This window comes from Apteryx rowi, unplaced genomic scaffold (assembly GCF_003343035.1).
Source record: "Apteryx rowi isolate R43461 unplaced genomic scaffold, aptRow1 scaffold_22, whole genome shotgun sequence".
Lineage (NCBI taxonomy): Eukaryota > Metazoa > Chordata > Aves > Apterygiformes > Apterygidae > Apteryx > Apteryx rowi.
The window spans coordinates 3,937,729-3,956,736 of NW_020448530.1; the positions used below are offsets into that span (position 1 = coordinate 3,937,729).

At 47.0% G+C, this 19,008-nt stretch overlaps 1 protein-coding gene across 3 annotated transcripts in view; it reads right to left on the bottom strand.

Annotated features, from left to right (window-relative positions):
• MXD4 (MAX dimerization protein 4) overlaps positions 1-17,762 on the bottom strand; it is a 39,062-nt gene extending 21,300 nt beyond the window's left edge. The window contains exons 1-3 of one of the 3 annotated variants that reach the window (XM_026064675.1): positions 17,573-17,762; positions 16,966-17,065; positions 7,212-7,241 (exon numbers count right to left, since the gene is read on the bottom strand). In XM_026064675.1, the coding sequence (XP_025920460.1) occupies positions 7,212-7,241; positions 16,966-17,065; positions 17,573-17,636 (194 nt within the window). In that variant the 5' untranslated portion in view covers positions 17,637-17,762. Of the gene's footprint in view, positions 1-7,211; positions 7,242-16,965; positions 17,135-17,572 lie in introns of all 3 variants that reach the window. The other 2 variants (XM_026064676.1, XM_026064674.1) reach the window with 2 other exon arrangements.
• Between the last annotated feature and the right edge of the window lie 1,246 nt (positions 17,763-19,008).

A 19,008-nucleotide genomic window follows, 5' to 3' on the forward strand; every position in this document is an offset into this window, starting at 1 on the left:
CCTTAACTGTGTACTTTGCAGCTGCCTCGACTTGATTTGGGGCCCAATTCTGCTTGCGCACAGACAGGCGCAGCTCCTACAGAAGTATCTTGAGCTGAGGGCAGAACTGGGCCTGCCACATGCTAAACCACCATGTGGACTGAGGAGAAAAGAACACATTAAGAATTAATTGACCTGTGAAGGAAGCCTCTGCAGTAAATTTAAGCCATGGATTGTTATGTACAAGGGTCCGCCAGGGAAAACTAAGGGAAGGGAAGGGAAATAGCACGAGCTGTGACAGGAATGTACATACTGTTCCATTCAAAAGCTCCGGTTTGACTTTGGGACCAGGCCACATTATTTCCAATACTCAAACAATATAACCACCCCATGGAAAGGAGTGGTGAAAACAGAGGTAGAGATACCAATACAACATGCAGGGAGGGAGAAGCAGGGAGAGAACAAGAAACCCACAAAGCTTATCATCACCTTCAGGCTAGGTTGCTCCTGTTGTGTCTACTCTGGTCATGGTCACTGGCTCATCAAAAATGTGTTCAAAGCATACTTTGGAGAAAATAATCCACTCTCCTGCAAATTCAGTGTGAATTCTGAGCCAGTCTTGAGTTAGTAGCCAGAATGGCACTCTTGGCTTTCAGGTACCTTTGTGACTGCCTTCAAATGATGGCAGGCATCACCTGTGTATACCCAGTTTTCATCTGTGGGTTTCCATAGACTGATTGGGATTCAGATAAGGATTCCCATCATGTTAGGTAAGACTAGCTTCAGAGGCCAGATTCTTAAAGCCCATTAGCTGCCTAAATACCTTAAAAAAAAAAAAAATCAAGTTCCAGCTTCCTTGCTCAGCTGGAGCTAAGCAAGGTTAAAAGGAAAACAATTTTTTTTATATCTAGTTCAACAAATCTTTTTGTCCTCCTGCTAACAGAGCCATACCTTTCTCTATTTGCAGGAGACAAGCACCTAGTTGTGGTCTGTATGGATCTAGGCACCTGAAAAGTCTGGCCCATTCATCTCTATTTTGTTCGAGAGCAGCCCATTCATTCTACCATGGCAGATAAGAACTGGTCAAGTCAATTAATAGATGTTGAGAACAAGACCCATCTTTCATATAGTCCATTAGAGGCAGACACACAATGGAATCATATTTGGAGAGAGAGGGATCAACAAATACAAGTGGAAAAATGCATACGCTTGCTTTCTTGCTCATCTGCTTTCTGCCAGCAATTTGCCTGGCCAGGAAGCACATGGCATTCTGGATCCCAAATCCAAGACTATACTTAGGCCTCAGTTTGTTCAAAGCCCACTTCAGCAGGAAGGAGGACATTACAGTTTGGTCAAAAGCCTATTTTAGTCAATTTTTCATTTCTGAATAAAAGCTTTGCCCGTAGCACAAGGATGTGTGCATCTCTGATACTTGGAATAAAACTTCCTGAGTAGATTCATCAGCTTAATATACCCCTCCCATCCGAAACAACAGCCTAGGTGGGAAAACACTTTTGTCAGAAGTGTGATCAGCATCATGTTGCTGTATGCACTGAAAAGATGATACTTCAGTGCGCTGGAATTTACAGTAGTTATTGCAGCATGGAGTACAAAACAAGTCTCTGGTCCTGAGACTTGCCAAATGCCTAGAGGGGAAGAAAAGGTGAGGAAAGCACAGCATTTCAGAGCAAAGCTCTAAGCCTTCTCTCTTATTTCCTTAATTCTACAGATTAATCAGACTGAGAAACACAGGGCAATTTAACAAAAACATAGGATCAAGTTTTTGGTTCTATGGGTCCAGTTCTTCTGTAAAGACTTTGATACACAAGCTCTGGAAAATCTTATTACAGCAGTTTAAGGCAATCCCTCCCTTCCTTCCCCACCATATACTTTGCTCCTGTTGGAAGCCTGGCACCTGAGGTTAAACTGCAGGTAAAAAACAGTTTGAGCTATGACACTAACCTTGCACTGGCTTAGGCAACTCCTTTGTGCTGACTGCTGCAAAGTGGTGACCTCTGATGGAGGCAGCAATGCCTGGCAGGGCAGCAAGAGACGCAGTTGTATCAAGACCACAGTAGCTGCCTGCTCATGAAGGCAAGTCAGGGTCCTAAGACATTACCTTGCTTAAGCAGTGCACAGGTATGTTTATTGCAATTCATTTGAAAGACATTTTACACTAACCAGATGGTGCAAAAAGATCTTTACTTGATGAAAAAAATAAAAGAAAGTACTATAATATGAGGTTTAAGTTCTACTGGTAAGCCTAGGTGGTTCCTATCACTAATCTACCAGCCACATTATCTGGATATTTTATGTATAATCTGTAAACATCCTAAAAGTGCTAGCAGTTTTTACAGACCCATTATAACATAATATTATCTGTACTGCGTCAGCAGTTCAGCGTTCTCTATGCAACAGAAGCCAGAACTGGATGGTTGGGAGCAATTAAACTGACACAGAATTGAGCTGCACTGTCCCACATCATAAAGTAATACTGTCACTCAAAGAAGCGACACCACCCTCTCCTTGTACAGGCATTAGGGTTTGTCTGTGACAATGAGCTGGATCAGGAAAACAAACTGGCTGGACAAGCAAGCTTCTCCCCTCTCTCCTGCGCTGGCAGGAAGCAGGAGCCCATCACCAGCACTGTACGACTGCACTGGATTAAACTGATGATGGAAGTACAGCAGTAGAAGTAAAACACATATCAAGCGAACCTTTCCTGGAAGTACTCTACCCTCCCCAGCCTCCAGCAAGCAGCAGTTTAGACGATTTCCCAAGCTTTCTCATAACCATTAAATCTGACGGATCGATGCAGTTAGGTATTTATGCTGCATAACAGTACTAACTGGAATCTGCTGATCCCACTGAGCCAGAGAGCACTTGCAAGTCAGAAGCTGCAGTGCTGAGCACTGCAACGTCAGAGATCTCCAGTCCCTTCAGCCCAAAGACATCAATTAGTGCCCTCTTTTAATTATATCCCCAGTGCTTCCCAGGGGTGTCCTATTTTGTAGAATGAAGACAAGGACAATTTTTACCACTGTTGATCCATTCCCCCTCCTTCTTGATTATAAAACAAACAAAATCCCCCAAGAAAAATACAAATGGTTTGACAAATGCAAGGGATAACTGTCCATCTAGATGAAGCCTCACCATGTTTACCCAGCCAAAGCACTCAGTCAACTCACAAGCTGCCAGGTTGGGGTTTGCCAGTTTCGAGGTACACTAAAGCAGAAGCTTTTTATTCATTACTCACTAATTCTTAAAGCTGCTCTTTAAAAACATTCAGTGTCACGAGCTATTTTCAAAGACCTTGCCACAGAAAGGGCAAGATCTCGAACTCCTACTACACCAGGATCAGAAGCTCACCATAGCAAGGCAACAGGAATGAAATCACTTTGTCAGAGAAGGAGCCCCAAGGGTCAGTCACACTATTCTTTTTCAGGGCTCCTTCTGCTTAAGAAAAGAAAAAAAGTAAAGAAAAAAAAAAAGGATGCACCATCAACAGAGAAGTGTCACTTCCTTCTACAGTTCTGCACAAGCTGGAGGGACAAATCCACAGGTGAATAGCAAAAGGGCAGATGACTCACTGCCTTCATGCCGTAACAAACAGGATCTCCATACAATCTTGAGGGGAAAATACCTGGGTTTTTATATTGTAATGTAGAACTAGTTTAAATTAATGTAAAGAAGTGAGATTATGCTGTACCTTTTTAAGAAGCTTGAGTCTCTAGTGGATTATTGTTTTTACAGTTTGAAAATTGAATTCCTCTGTACAGCTGTCAGGTTAGGCTGATTTACAAATTTCCTTGCAAAAAGTCAAGATTAATACCAATGTACTTGCTATTTACATTGCTCAGTGAAAATGCTACTGATACAATGCTCTGGTTGGAAATGCTAAATACACACACACACACACACATATATATTTTGCTCAGTCAGTAGAAATGCTACAGTTGAGTGCCATTCTGAGTGACCTACCTTTATTATTAAAATATCTTATAAAACACCAACTGTCCTTAGGACAGAAGATTTCTCTCCTTCCCACTTTTTACCTAGCGGGTTTCCTGTTTCATGGCTATAGATGTAAACCTTAATCACACAGGACCAAAAGAGGACAGTCAACAGACTGATGAATCGTTACAGAGTTTCTGTATAATGAACACACGTAGAAGTTCTGAGCAGGGTGTCCTATGGAGATTAAAAACAGAAGGAAAAGAACTTTACGTGTGAACTGCTGACAAACACTTTACTGCAACTGTAGTCTAAAGTCTACTGTATAACTGAGTTTTTGTTGGAATTGTGTCCCTGCTTTCATTTGTCTTCCCCTGAGCATCCCCTCAAGAGCACAGAGAAAAGAGACCCAGCAGCAGAAAATGCAAATTACAGTAGTGGTGCCAAACAGCAGAGGCTGCAAACACAGCGAGCGCGACCACGGCCACTCCCACTGACGTGAAAATCGGAGATAAAACCTCTGCTGTGTGCACGCATAAATGCAGAACCTAAAAACCAGCACTGCATACCAGTAAATGGCTACTGGGGCTTTCTGGTTAGTGTCAGTTCTGGCTACCCTCACCCAGCAGAGAAAGGCCCTGCAAGCTAGGAAGTCATTTTCCGGTCCTCCAGCTCTCAGTCCAGCCCACAACCTTCATGCGAGCGACTGGGCTGCGAGCTGAATCAGATCTGTGTTTCTCCTTTCGGTACTTGGGCAAGTCATCCCAACTGAAAAGCTCTATTCCCTAACGGGCAGGAGATATATACCTAAAGGGGTTACGAGAGCGATGAGGAGGATATGAGCCGCCGTCTCCTCTCTTCCTCCCTGATGAGCTCCCGTGAGATAATCAAGTGTGTTTGAGCCAGAGGCATCATGGCTGTGTTGAGTCAAAGGCGCTGGTCCTGGAAAGGATACACCTCCAAAATCAACATCCAGTGCTCCCCAGCTGCTGGGCAGGGCTATTTTGGGAGTAGGCAGAGCAGCCGCTGCTGCACCGCCCTGCTGCTACAGAGACTTGCTCTGGCTGGGAACCATTAAACTGTACAGGATGCTTCATGGATTTTAATGCAATTTTAGTAAAATGGAGCAATAAACAGTACAACCACTAATAYTGATGCATAAAGACCATGGTTTTGGACGAGGGGGCTGTTAAAAAAAGTCAGCATTCATCACACCTATATGTTGTGTAGCTAGAATTGTACACACTTCATTCGCTTTTGTGAATACCAGTTTGCACATACAACTCATTTACACTAATTTACAAGTTGACACCAATCAGCAGGATTAATAAAATTTTGTTTCAAGTATAGCATATAGTATATCTTTACAAGCTACAACAAGCAGTTATAAATATTATATAAATAATCAGAAAGAGTACCTTGCAGTATACCTATTTTGACTTTGAGCTGTCAGAGAAAGAAAAGGCAGCAGGGCAAAGGCTACATGGTATACCTACTATAAAGACACAATATAGAACTGAAAGTGAGAACAGAAATTGAACAATTAATAGATCCTTCTTCTGCCTCTGCATCTGCCGCTACTTTGCCTTATTTACTATGTTGCTTAAATATGTTAAGGCAGAGAAGAAGAAAAAAGAGGAAATTCCATACTGAGATAATAAAAACGACTGGGAGAAAAAAAAAGGATATGCAGTTAAGATTATGACAAATCAATAATGACAGGGAAAAAGGACGAAATGGAAAAGAAAGTCTGGAAAGAGGATGGAAAAAAACAAGAAAGCGAGAAAGAAGCATGGCTGCAAGTGTTCTGAGTCAAAGCTTCTTTTAAGAAGTGTAACTAAAGGGCTGAGTTTTGTATTAAGTATTTTCGTGAAGGCCCTGTCAGCAGTACTTGTCAGCTGATTTCACTGCCTTCACCGACGCACTGTATTCTGCAACCCAGGCCGGCATTTGTGGACTCGAGCTTTCAGAGTTCCTCTCGTCTCTAGGACGACCACGTGGCTTGTAGGCACAGCAATAGTTTACTCATATTACAATTAAACTACAGGAAAGCATGTAGGCATGCAAGGGAAGTGATGGCCTAGCTGCTGAATAATTGCTGCCCACAGAACGGATTTGGATAAAAAAAAAAAAAAAAGCAAAACAAAACAAAAAAAAMCCAAAACCAGCAAGTTCAGTCTTGTTTTGGGACGTGCCCAGAGGAACATCGAGGACAGGCACTGCCTTTCAGAACCTTGCTAATTCCATCAAAAACAACCATCAACCACTTTTCACATATTCAGAAGCATGCAAATAGGTTCAGGTCACGTTCACACTCATGCGCACACCCCTTGCCTTCTTTGGACCCATGAAACGCAAAATACCACAAGCCACACGTACAAGGACGGACTACGACCCAGAAGATAGTCCATCCTGCTGCCTGAGCGACGGGGGAAAGGAAGCGATCCTGCGCTGAGGGGGCCTCGGAGCTGCTCAGCAGGGGAACTGAAAGCCAGTGCGAAGAAGGGCACCTTTTGCACTCTGCAGCTCTCTGTACACATCCACAGAGCAGTGCACCCCGGGAGAATTGCCGCAGCTAAAAAGCCCATTTGCAAACAAATGCTGACAAGATACTATAGAGGGTAAACATTGTTTCCAAAACCGTGTAAACATGAGTTCTTTAAAAATCAGGTCTTCAGGGTCTAAGGACTGTCCTTAATAAATAAGCACAGCTTTTCACAGCACTGAATACACAGAACCAGGGCTGCAGCTCAGGAACTACTGCTCTCTAGCCCACACACAGTTCTCTGGAAGGGAACATATACCAGCAAAGGAGCAGACTTAAATTTGTTTATAGGTACTTACATTCAATGGGAATTACAGGACTAAAACTAAGTGTATTTAAAGTAGGTGTGCTTTAAAAAAAAAAAAAAATCCTACATAACATATTGTTCCCAGAGACCATCCACCTTAATCACAATATCCTTTGGCTGTACTTCCAACATTTAACACCTCTAGCAAACAGTTTCTGGAATCAGATTCTTTATTAGTAACAGTGAGCCAATACTTAACCAGTTACAGCATTAATCAGTCAAAAGCTAATTATCAGGGATGTTTCAAAAATAGCATACTGAACAACAGAAAACCCCAAATAAGATTATAGCTATTAGATTTTAGTCAATTTCTTAAAAAGCTTAATAAACCGTTCAATGCAGAGTCAAGAATTTTCAACACATTATCCTTAAGCACAGTAATTCTAGTGTTAGCCATATATCTTTTGTGTTTTTCTCAAGACTTACCTATGTTTTTCTAGTTCGTTGTGTGATGACCTATTAAAAAGAGAAAAGAAATATTAGTGAAAAGGATGAATACCAAGATTTAGAATATTTAAAAGTCATCACCTGCATAACTTGCAAAATAGCTCTCTAAAACATATCTTTATATGGATTACAAAACAGCTTATCTGTTAAACGGGTTCACTTTACATCCCTTAAATACTTCAAGGTACCAACTTAATTTCTATGAGTAAACTATGGGTTTTGGGGGGAAATTATAATAAATTTGCATATATACATTTTAAAATATATTCAGAGACAGAATTAGACATTAAAAAAATGATCAAGTTAGTATGAAAAACAGCCCACAAAATTTTCATCCGAGAAGAAAAATTATGAGGGGGCAGAAAGTGTTATAAGATCTACATGGTAATGGGTAAGAGTAAAAAGCACCTGAAAATCTAGCTTTCAAGAAGTCCAAAGAAGAGCAGAAAGAAAAATCAGCAGCTAACTACTGCTGTTCCTGTTGACATCTTAATGCCAAAAAAGAGGCATCCTCTTCAAGTTGTCTGCGTCTACGAACAGATAAAAAATATCACAATCTCTGAACTGACCGCATCGGTATGCCGTTCTCTTCCTATCTACCTACCGGCACTTGACATGGTTTTTTGTTCTTTAAAATGCTTCAGGTTTTTTGCCATTGGAAAGCAGCCTCAACTTCTTGGAGGATTTTTTAATTGATTCAGCTGGAAATATCAATTCTATTTATTTATACAGCTCAGATAAAAAACATTCCTAAAATGAAGTTACGGCCACCGCTTCAAAAGCAGCAACTTCCTGCACCATTAGTTTGGTCCGACTGAAAACATCTCTAGTACATAAGGATCAAAAGATACAAAGGCAGTGGCAGCTTTTACGGCTGGCAGATTACGTCAAAGCAGCCCTCCCACAATGCGCTATAACCCCTGCCTGCATCTGGGCATTACGCGCTGACAGAGATTGCTTTGGTGAGGCCCGAGGTGTAAATGCACAGTCCATTCTCACCCGCAGGGCGAGCTGAGGCAGCACTGGGTGAGAAATCCTTCCTACACGAATGCATAATTCGCTCAGTGGCAAGCTGTTCTGCCTCTCCCCCTCCGCACGCGTGCATGTAGATGCTGCAGCATATCTGAACGCTAGTGATGAGAACAGCACTGCTAATGCGGCTCTCTGGCTGCAGAGAGGAAAAACCAAAGCAAAGCGCATGCAAAGAAATCACTGCTGCACAAATCTGCAAGCCGTCCGCTCCAAGCCAGCGCAGCTCCTCATGAATTAAGTGAACCGTCCCTCCACAGATAAGAGAAAACTCCAGTACTCACAAGGTTTCGGTCTGATGCTAATTCACTTTCACTGGAAAGGATCCCAGTGTCATTACTAAGGCATGAACTATATCGGCTATCACCTGGCATCTTTTTCTGAAGAGCCTATCAGATTTTTCTTTGCAAACTGGTTGCACCAAGTGAGCCATGACCAGGTAACGTATGTATTTCTACATATCATATCAGTGTTCCTGACCGCTACAGCAATACTGGAAGTGCTTTAAACATATTCTATGCTACGTTAATAGGTCAAAAAGGACTGGTTTACTGTGATTTACTGTCTTCACTGTTTGACCATAATAAGGGGATACTGTTTTTATTCCCCACTCCTACATACACAGAGATCAAATTTTTCTCCTGGAAAGGTGAGGAACACTACGCCAGATGAGCCAGTGTTTACGCAAACACGCACAAGATAAGGGTCCAGGAGGGAACCGTTCTCCCAACAGTCCATCCACGTTCATGGGGGACTCTATCAGAGAGAAGGAATACTGGCTAGCCTGCATTTATCCCCACGGCAAAAGCGTTGGGGGAGTCACTCCCATTAGACACGAGGTGAACGAGATCCACTGCAACTGGCCGACTCCAATCTGCCTTCTGCACGTTCGCCTGGTGTAAACCGGAGCTCGTATTCAACTCCAGGGAGCAGAACTGGCGACAGCGACGCCAGCAGAAGAGCCAGGCACCGAGGAATTCTGCCCGTACAATTTATTTTGCTAGGCAAAGAGAGGACACAACCAACACCTGAAAGTCCCTCCGCGTGCCGCACACCTACAGGACTGCTGCTCCTCACAGGGGGGGCTCCTGGCGTTTGCTTTAGGTCCCTACAGCTAAGCTAGTTTGGAGGGGCCCAGCTGCACTCCCCCGTGGTGCCAGCTGCCAAGAGGAGCAGCTACTAGCACGTGCCTCCCTTTGCACGGTTCCTGGGGACCCAGAGGCAAACACAGGCACCAGCCACCCATCGCAGGAGCGCAGGGACGCTGAGCGAGTTGGCTGATTAATGCCTGAACTGTCAGGCCCTATCCAGGAACCAAAAAATGAGAGTTTTGACATTTAACCTGAGACTTGCTCCACCTCCAGAACAGGCTAACTACCGTATTTACACTAAATGCTGCTTGTTTTCTCTCTCACTTTTTGGAGTATAGTGTACTGAAAGAATATTCATCTCATCCTGCTTTTCATGCAACCTGAAGCGAGGAAAAAAATGTAAGAACTTGTCTGCACATAAGCAGCACCCTCAACACTACCTAAATTTTGAACTGGTGTCTTTTATTACTTCAGTGAAAGGTAGTGTGTGGACCAGACCTACGAAGAAAGGAAACAGCATGAATTGGGCAAAAGATCAATCTGCCATTTAAAATAACGTCTATTTTTATATATATTTATAGCAGAGGCAGGTTTATGACTGCGGTTTACAGATAAATGGTCTGTGGAGCCCTTCAAAAGTGGCTGCAAGAGAAGGAAGCCTTTTGGGAGTTAGTTAAAGTTCCCTATACTGGGTTCTGTAGCTCCACCCAAAATTTTGGTGAGTTGGAGGCAGACATGATGACAGAAAGGTGTCAATAAAAAGGTTTATACAAAAAAGGCAAAAAAAAATTTAAAAACCCCAACAAAATCACCAATTCAGAAAGAAGAGACCCGCAATGCTGCTGCCCAGTGCTGTTCATTTGTAGTGACTGCACTGTTTACTTGAGACAGCACTAATACTCATTTAGCAAATGCCAAGCAGCTAACCAGCTATTAAGTAGCAGTTATATTTTCTTAGTGAATAAACTGTCAAACGAAAATTTGAAAGAAGGGGGAGGAGCCAAGTAAATGCAGATTTTGGAGTCTGCACGGCATCTTGCAAACCAACAGCATTTCCTTGGAGCTCCTTTCCTGTCCGCCGCCCTTCCTCCCCCAAAACAAGACCTCTAGGTAACTGCGTTTGAGCGACCCTGTTAAATGCAACATTCAGAATACGCATCTCAGCTCTTAGTGCGGGCGCTAATCAAGATGATTGGAAGACTAACCCAGAAAAAACAAATCTGAGAAAAAGAGTAATTTTCTACCCAGTTACTGAGCTGAGGAGCTCCTGGCAGGGCCACAGCGAGGAGAAGGCAACAAAGGGAGGTGAGGAGGCCTCACTGCCAGGCTGAGATGTCATCACGCGTGGGGCTCTGCCTGGCTGCTGGTAAAACACCTTCCTCTACTTCTTCCACCCATTTGTCTCACCACATTGTGTCTCTTGTCAAAACGCAGGAATTTAAACACTGTTTAAATTCTTTCCGCCAATGCTGATGGGAGGCAGGTCCCGACTGCAAGCCCCCGGTAAGCTCCTGCTGCCACCCCACCATAAACCATCAAGGCAAGTAGAGCAGCCTAGCTTAAGCGAGCGAGTTTTAAGCGAGCTTAAAACGGGGGCCAGCGTCTCACGTGTGCCAGGGCTGTGGGGTGCAGACGGGGCTCGCAGAGCGGCGTGCAACCCCCGCGCGGACCCTGACCGAAAGTCAGAGACAGGCTTTGTCGGCGGGCGGCACTGCACCCGGCATCATGCGGCCGGTGCAGGACCATGCTGCCGGCGCTCGCGCTTCGCCCAGGCCCGAAGGTCGAGAAGAGGCAGGGCGCCGGGTTTCCACGCCTGGTTCGGAGCCCCAAGCGGGCCGGCGCGCTGGAGAGCGCACGGCTCRCGAACCCTGCCACAGCACCTCTGCCCCGCGCCGGTCCCCACTCCCTGCCGGGGACTGTCTGCACACACGGGGGGACACAGCGGCTGTTACAGCCCGTCACCCAAACCGCCCAAGGCGAGAGGGACGGTAACACTAAACCTGCATGTGTAAGCGCGCGCTCTGTCCCATATTCACTGTTCCGGGCTTTTTTCACTGGTTTTAAACTGGACTCGAAGTATGCCTAAGAAACAGCGTGTCCATACGGAATTAATCCACTGGAAATGACCTGGACACTCTCCTCGGAGCAAAACGTGGCCAGCTCTGCAGACACGGTGGGGTCTGGGAAACAGGCACATTGGTGCTCCTTACGCAGGGCTCGGCTCCAGTGTCCGGCTCCAGTTCAAGCTGTCGCACGTTCGCGGGCGCRAGGTCTGAATGCACTTTAATATGGCAGCGATTTCTTCTTCTTCATTGCAAAAAAACATTGCAACTCCCAGGCTTACTACAGTACCTCAGTGGTGACAGATCAGTTTGTTGAGATTTATTATATTAGGATCGAACTTATCAGTTTGAAAGGCAAGTGCAGCAGTATCGACTGTTGTCCCTCTGGCTTCAGTCGTAGGAAAGCAAACCCTAAGGGATCCATCAAATTCAGAAAGCCATGTAAAAAAGCAGAGAAGTCATGTCTCCACAGCCTGGGTTACAGTGTTTTATTCTCAGCCTTCCGCAAAAGGAAAAAAGAAAAAATAATAATAATAAATAAGAGCCAGGCTCTGACCCCTAAGCTGCTCTGTGTGGGCACGGACTGACATCTGCAAGGAGCGAGGAGCTTGCTCCGTGGGCCACGGGCTGCCTGTCGCTGGGAGCCAACATTAACAAAGGCATTCGGACGTTCAACTCTGTTTTTATTTGAAACACCAAACGCAGCTTTCATCCTTTTCTACATAAAACCCTTCACCAGAACACAGCACAAAGTACAAGTCTATTTATAKAACACATGAACATAAATATTAATTTTAATAGATGCAGAAGATATATTTATAAACCTACATTTATTTTGCTTTCATTTCCTGCTTCCCCCCCCCCCAAATAAATCGGCTCCTAAATTTACAGGCCAAGTACACTGCACCACTGACTTCCAATTCCTTTCTCTGCAAGTAAATTTAACCGTGACCTCAGTAGACTGGCATCTAACACTAAGATTTTCGTTTTCATTTTACCTTATTTCTGACCCTTTCATGGCAAAGACACAGCCTGAGTTCCACTATTCAAGGGCTGACACCGTCCCTTACAGTCATGCACAGCTCAAGACATCAGACACTCAGGGTTTTAAATCCACCTTTCCCAAGGGTAAGAACACACAATATAAGCACCAGAGGATCAAGTCCTCCAAATCTAATTATTTTATGTTCTGGCAGTGTCATGAAGGATATCGTCCACAGGGGGCTCAGTTCAAACTGTCTCCCTTCCCCCCCTTCTTTTTATATAAGCACAGAAACATATAGATTTGAAATTGTCATTACAGACAGGAAACAAGAAAACCCAGTTATCTGCAGACTAACGTGGTTTCCTATCAAAGTGCCTTTCCTTACCAGCAAACGTCACCAAATTYCAGATTTGTGTAATATTCCTCCTCAGCAAATTGCATACATCTGTTATCTATCCATTTCATTGGATCAAACTGCAATCTCGGGGAGACATGTGAATACTTGTTATTAAAATTTCCAAGGCACAACTCCACTAAATCCAGCTCTCCGTTTTATGCCATTTCTTTAATTCCAACTACACATTAACAAAGCTTATTAGACTGCATCGCACTGCTTCAGGAACTACAGTTACTGTTCTGCAAAGAGGAGACGTTTATTATACTATGGCCAAGTACATGATAAGTATTAGTGTAGCAAGAAGACGTGACCTAGGTTTACCTCCCCTGCCCCCAAAAGTCAATTACAGGCTGTGCCTTTCTCAAATCTCCTGTTCTCCTTGCAAAACAAGAATCCAATTTCATTTGTCACAGGATTTTGGTCAAAACTGTCGGAGAACAAGTCTGCATCGCCACAGAGGACACTGCATAAACAAACAAAGCAGAAAGATACAAAAAACAAAACCACGTTACATGGTCTGGTTTGTGTGACGTGGGAGAGGGAGCAGTAGGAAATACAGTAAGAAGAAAACACAGGGATCAAATAAGTGTGATGTAGAAGTGAAAAAAATGGCTGCAAATTATGTCTGATTGCCAGCAACAACCCTGAGAATAGTCTGTTCAGCAGCAAACTATTAATGACCACTTCAAATTTTAATTAAAAACTACAAGCAGACAAAGCAGAAACGTAGGATTCCTGCAGTGGGCAGGAGGCTTATAGAATTCTGTTAATTAAATGCAGTTATGCTGATTTTTTCCCCTGTATGAATGCAAACATGTCAGAATTACTTTTTCCTTTCGTCGCGACCCCACGGCTAGCAATCTTTTAGCCTGGATGCAGTCATCCTGTCTGGAGCACTGTCAGTCCTGCTCCCCCTTCCTCTCCCCAGTATCTCGAGCTCGCTAGCCAAAGTCAACCGCATCCGACGTGGGGACGGAGGCCTCGAGATACGGTTTCGTACGTGTCACATGAACATCACCACCAGCTCGGCAAAGGAAGGAGACGCCGACTAGCGCCCTCACTGAACGATGGGGCAGCTGCCAGCCTGCCCTCTCCCAGGCCCCAAATCAGCTGGCCAGCGAGGACACCTGTACGAGCCGGCCAGGAGCCGGCCCGGCCACGCTGCTCCCAGCAAGGCGGCAGGCAGCACGGGGCACCACGGAGAGAACAAAGAAGTGCGCAGCGCACCGGCCTTCCTGGCATCTGACAGCTTTCGCCTTCTCCCCCCTGCTCTGATTTTCCAAGAATGTGGAGGAAGATGTTTTTCACACTTAAAAAAAAATATATATATATATATATATAGTGCACTTTAAGTGATCAGATGGCATAAACACAGGGAGCTGAGGATGCTGCAGGATATAAAAATAGATAATGAAAACAACAACAAAGCCCCTGCAGTTTTGAAGTGTGCAGTTATCTGCTCCATCCCTACTCCTCCATCATTAAATACATATTTTTATATACATACTAAAAAAATAACATAAAATAAAACCACGGTAAGGTGTAAACTGCAGACACGTAAGCAATCATGCCTGCACACATCTGAAGCCCCAAACCCAGTGCTTCTGGAAAATGGGTAAAGTGAAGCAATGTACAAACACTTTGCCCAGTGGTTCACGTTACCAACGACCACTCCAGATCCTCTGAACTTTGGCCAGTCGTCTGCTTCTGTTAATCTTTGAGTTGCTCAGGAAGATTTAACTGTATAGTCAAAGATTCAGATTCTAGTCTGAGGGTCGGACCCAATATCCCATAAGTTCAAAATAGTAACAGGGATGCTAGTTTACTTCGTGGCTTTTAGATTGCATGTTCTAATGTAAGGATAATTTCTCCCCCTCACATTTAAGTTCATAGGAAACCTTGAGCAGCAGTTGTTAGAAACGGGTACCAAGTCAGTACGTACAATGCAGAGGTGCCCACACAGTTCTGCTGATGCACCTCCATCCTTGAAATAGCAGGATGCTGCATTAAAGCAATGCGTCTCCTTTTTACAGACCAACACGTATGCCTAGTGTCCACGCTGAACCAGACAAACCACAGTCATGGCGGTGGCTACGTTTGAAGACATTTCTCCAGAAGTATTATCTTGTCCCATAATATAAATAGCTCATCCCTGATCTATTCACTGCAGTAGGAGAAAGGAAAGCCTAAGTAATATGTCCACTGCATACTACAGGGTGGCATTTTTGCAGGTTATCACTGCTATACAATGAGAATCAGAAAAAAGGTCTGAACAGGTATATATAAATGTATAGTCACAAAAATGCAGGATGGCAACTGCAAGCAGACATGCATGTCTCGGCTTTAATAATGCTAGCAAATCTGTTACCAGAAATCTTTTAATTCTGCTGTATTCGATAGATTACAAATCCTCTCCTAGAACTCCTGAAAGCAGCTTACAGTTCCAACAAATAACCATTTTGCAGCCGGTGACAAGAGACCCAAGAAAGGAGATGATGGAAAAATAGTTCTGTAAGTAGCAAAGATTTCTTGCATACAAGAGACAGAAGAGAAGAAACCTGTACATTTCAGTGAGCACTTAACAGCCGGAAATTTCTGAGATCTGCTCAGATTAGCTGTGAATTCTTTTTTCTTTTTTTTTTTTAAGGCAGCAAGTATATTGTATAATAATTAAAAATATTCAGGAGCAAAGCGTCTCAGAAAATAAGACACCTCCCATTCCTGTTGACTTTCTTTTTAAAATGAGCTGACGTCTTCTCTACACTCCAAGATGAGACATGGAACTCAACTAAAGACAAAATTTTAGGACTACTGCAATTAATGCGCCTACAAGCGTCCACCTCATTCAGAGCAGGGGGGCAGGGGAACAATTCGCTTTCCCCATTTCCTCGCTTATCTTCAAGCCACATTGCTCCGCCAGGGTAGGCAATAAGCACAGCGCTCACGAGCTCATGTTTTTCTCAAGGAGGGAGCTAGTCAGCTTTTGATTTCAGTTTGYGTCCTCAGCGTCCCACAGCCACCAACTGGCCAGCTGCCCCGCACCGCTCCGGCACCGGCAAGCCCGGCTGCCCGCTCCAGCGCCATGCGGGATCCCCCCGGAGCGGGCAAGAGCGGAGCAGGCCCACTGAGACTCGCTTCTAATGTGGAAAACAAGTCACGTGCGGGCTGAGTTCATTTTAGGCTATTCCACAGGAACCGCCGTCCACCGCCAGCCTGCGCTGGGAGAGCGGCGCGGCTCGGGGGCGAGCGTCGCCCCGCCGGGGCGCAGCGGGACGGCTGGGCACGGTGCTCCCCGCTGCGCCCCGAGCTGCCCCGCCGGAGCAGAGCGGGCACAACACGGGGCTGGAGGAGTTCCCAGGCGGGGGCCGGCGCTGTCCCTGTAAGACAGCCTCCCGCACGTACGCAGCCACTGCCGGAGCAGCAAACAAAGCTGCAGAGAGCCTGCGCACAGCAGCCCTCCGCTAATGCCATCGCAGCACAGGTAGCGGCTGCGGGAAAAACAACAGACGACGACGACAAAGAGGCAGGCGATAATCACGATAAATAACGACCGAGTCATGCACTCTGACGGATCGGCATGCGACAGGCTGGCTCGCGACCCGGTGCGCAGGGGTGCAGCAGAAGCCCTGGAGAGGTCAACTTCGCTCCGACACCTTCTTATTTAATACCTACAGGAGAAGTTCAAGTGCACGGTCGGATCCTCCCCCCGCCACCCCGCACGCGCTCCCCCTCCACCGGCCAGCGCCGCGCTGCAACCGGAGGCTGCATCTGCTCTCGCTGCAATGGAGGAGGCGGCCAGTTTGCTGCCTGTGGTTTATAAATAAACGCTGGGGGAAATTAGTGCCATGCAAAGAGAAGTCTGGATGGCAATTATGGTGTTAAGATCTGCAGTAAAAGCCGCTGTCGGTGAGCAAGGAGCAGAAGGAGCGATGAGGGCGGATGGTTTAGAAGTGCAGTGAGTACTAAGGAGATGGTGTACGCGTGGCAGTGTTTATATGAGAGATCAAAACAGAGCCAAGCCCATCCAGGGAAAAAATGGCGACTACCGGGATGGGGGAAACTAAGACACTGGATTAGTTATTATTTTTAATAAATGTATGCACTGCACATAAGCTAGACATACTGGAAAAGCTGCCAATTCGTTCTGAAAAAGCGGTGCGTCTATTACCTGTTATTCTGGGATTTTCTGGCCATGGTGCCTGCCTTTGTTTTCTTTCTGGAATAGTCACTATCGAAGGGTAACACTGATGCATAGCCATGTTCTGCTTCTAGGGACAAAGTCAGCATTAGTGGCAATATATTTTTTCCATGCATTTTTTTCCTCCTTTGCAGGAACGCTAGGGTAAAGAACAGAATTTTTTTGGTTGATTTGTTTGGATTTTATTCTGGCATCTTTTAAAAGAAACGAGACAAAAATATATAACAACTCAGTAACAAAAAAAAAAAGTGCCAAAATTAGGAGGATTATTGAGTGCATATTAAAAATTAGGCGGATCATGCAAAAACCTCGCAACGCTGCACTAAGGGGGGGGGGAAGGGGGCGAAACTGCAATACAATAACAACTGCAACAGGGAGAGCGGTGGAAGGGGCACCGAGAGCTGCGGCGGACACGCGATCCCCATCCGGAGCTCGCCCAAACCCAGCCGCGATGGCAACAATGAGAAGGGGCCGCTTTGTTCCCCCCGCGCGGCGCCGGGCCCCTCGCAGGTGAGGGGCCGGGCTCGTCCCCGAGCCGCCGCACAACAAAGGGAGCGAGCGCCTCTGCTCCCAGTACCTCGGTCTCTTCTTTCCAAGTACTCGGCCGCTTCCAGGAGGATTAACAGAGAGTTCAACTCCATGGCTGCGTGTGCCGTGCCGTGCCGTGCCAAGCCGCGCCGAGCCGAGCCGAGCCGTGCCGCGCCTCGCCCCCGCCGCCCGGCCGCTCCGCTCCCGTCCGCGCCGCGCACCGCACCGCGCCGAGTTCACGCGCGGGGGACTTCCAAGTCCCCTGTTATAAGGCACCTCTCTCAACCTACATTTGACACACTGGCGACAGGCAGCCGGCGCCGCCAATGGCCGGCCGCGGTTCAGCCCGGGGGCGGGACGGGGCGCTGCGGCAGGGCCAATCCGCAGCGAGGAGCCCCCCTCCTTTTCCTCTGGCTGGGGCAGAGAATGTTGACAGATCCCGATCTCCCCTCTGATAGGCTGGCCACTATAGTAACAATTTAGAAGCCGAAGCTTAGCAACAGCACGTGGTGGCCCGGCCCCCGCGCCCGCTGACTGGCCGGCTTTTTGCATGTTAAGCAGGTAGCGGCAGCTGATTGGCGCGCGGGGCGCCATGCAAATGAGGGCGCGCCACGGGCCAATGGGGCGGCAGGGGTGTGCCGCGCGGAGGGCCGGCGGGGAGGCAGGGAGGGGGGAGCCAATGGGCGGGTGAAGGCGCTGAGTTGCTGTGAGGAAGAGCGGCGAGGAGAGGGGCCGGGCGGCAGCGCGCTTAGGGACCGGGGCGAAGTGCTGGGCCCGCCGCCGCCGCCCGACCGCCCTCAGGGGCCGCTTCCCTCGCCCTCCGCGTTACTGCAGGGTTCTGCCGGGGCAAGCGGAGCCGTTAGGCTCCGGGGCCACGGCCTGAACTTGCGCCCATTCACCTCGGGGCCTACTCAGTATTTTTGGTAAGTGGTAATTAAAAAAAGCACTTATTAAAAGCAAATCTATCGGCGGTTAACGTGAATCTGCTCAACTGGAACAAAAAGGCGGGGTGTGTGACAACCGCGGCCGGCGGTTGAGGCCCGGCTCCGCCGCGGGCAGCCACCCGAGGCAGCAGCCGGGCGGGGGGACGGCAGCTTCCCTTCCCAAGTGCGGTATTTCTGACTTCGGGGCAAACACGGACTCCCGTGGCCCAGCGCAGCCCCGTCTTACCGGCCCCGCCGGAAGGCGGAGGAGGCAGCAACCCGCCTCTCACGGCGACGCCTCGACTAACGCACCTCGTGGGGACGTTACCCGCCATTTCCCCCTCAGAGCTTCCTCCCAGCTGCCTCCCTCCGCTCCGGACGAGCCCCTTCCGCTCTCGGGTAGCCACCCGGGGGCTGCCGGCCGTTGCAGGCAGGCCGCCCCCGGGCGAGCGCGGGGCGCCGCGGGCTGCACTTCGCAGACGCTCCCTGGGCCGCCGCGGTGACGCGGGCGGCGCAGAAAGGCGAGCCAAGACCCCTCCCATCGCCGGGCGGGCGCGTGGCG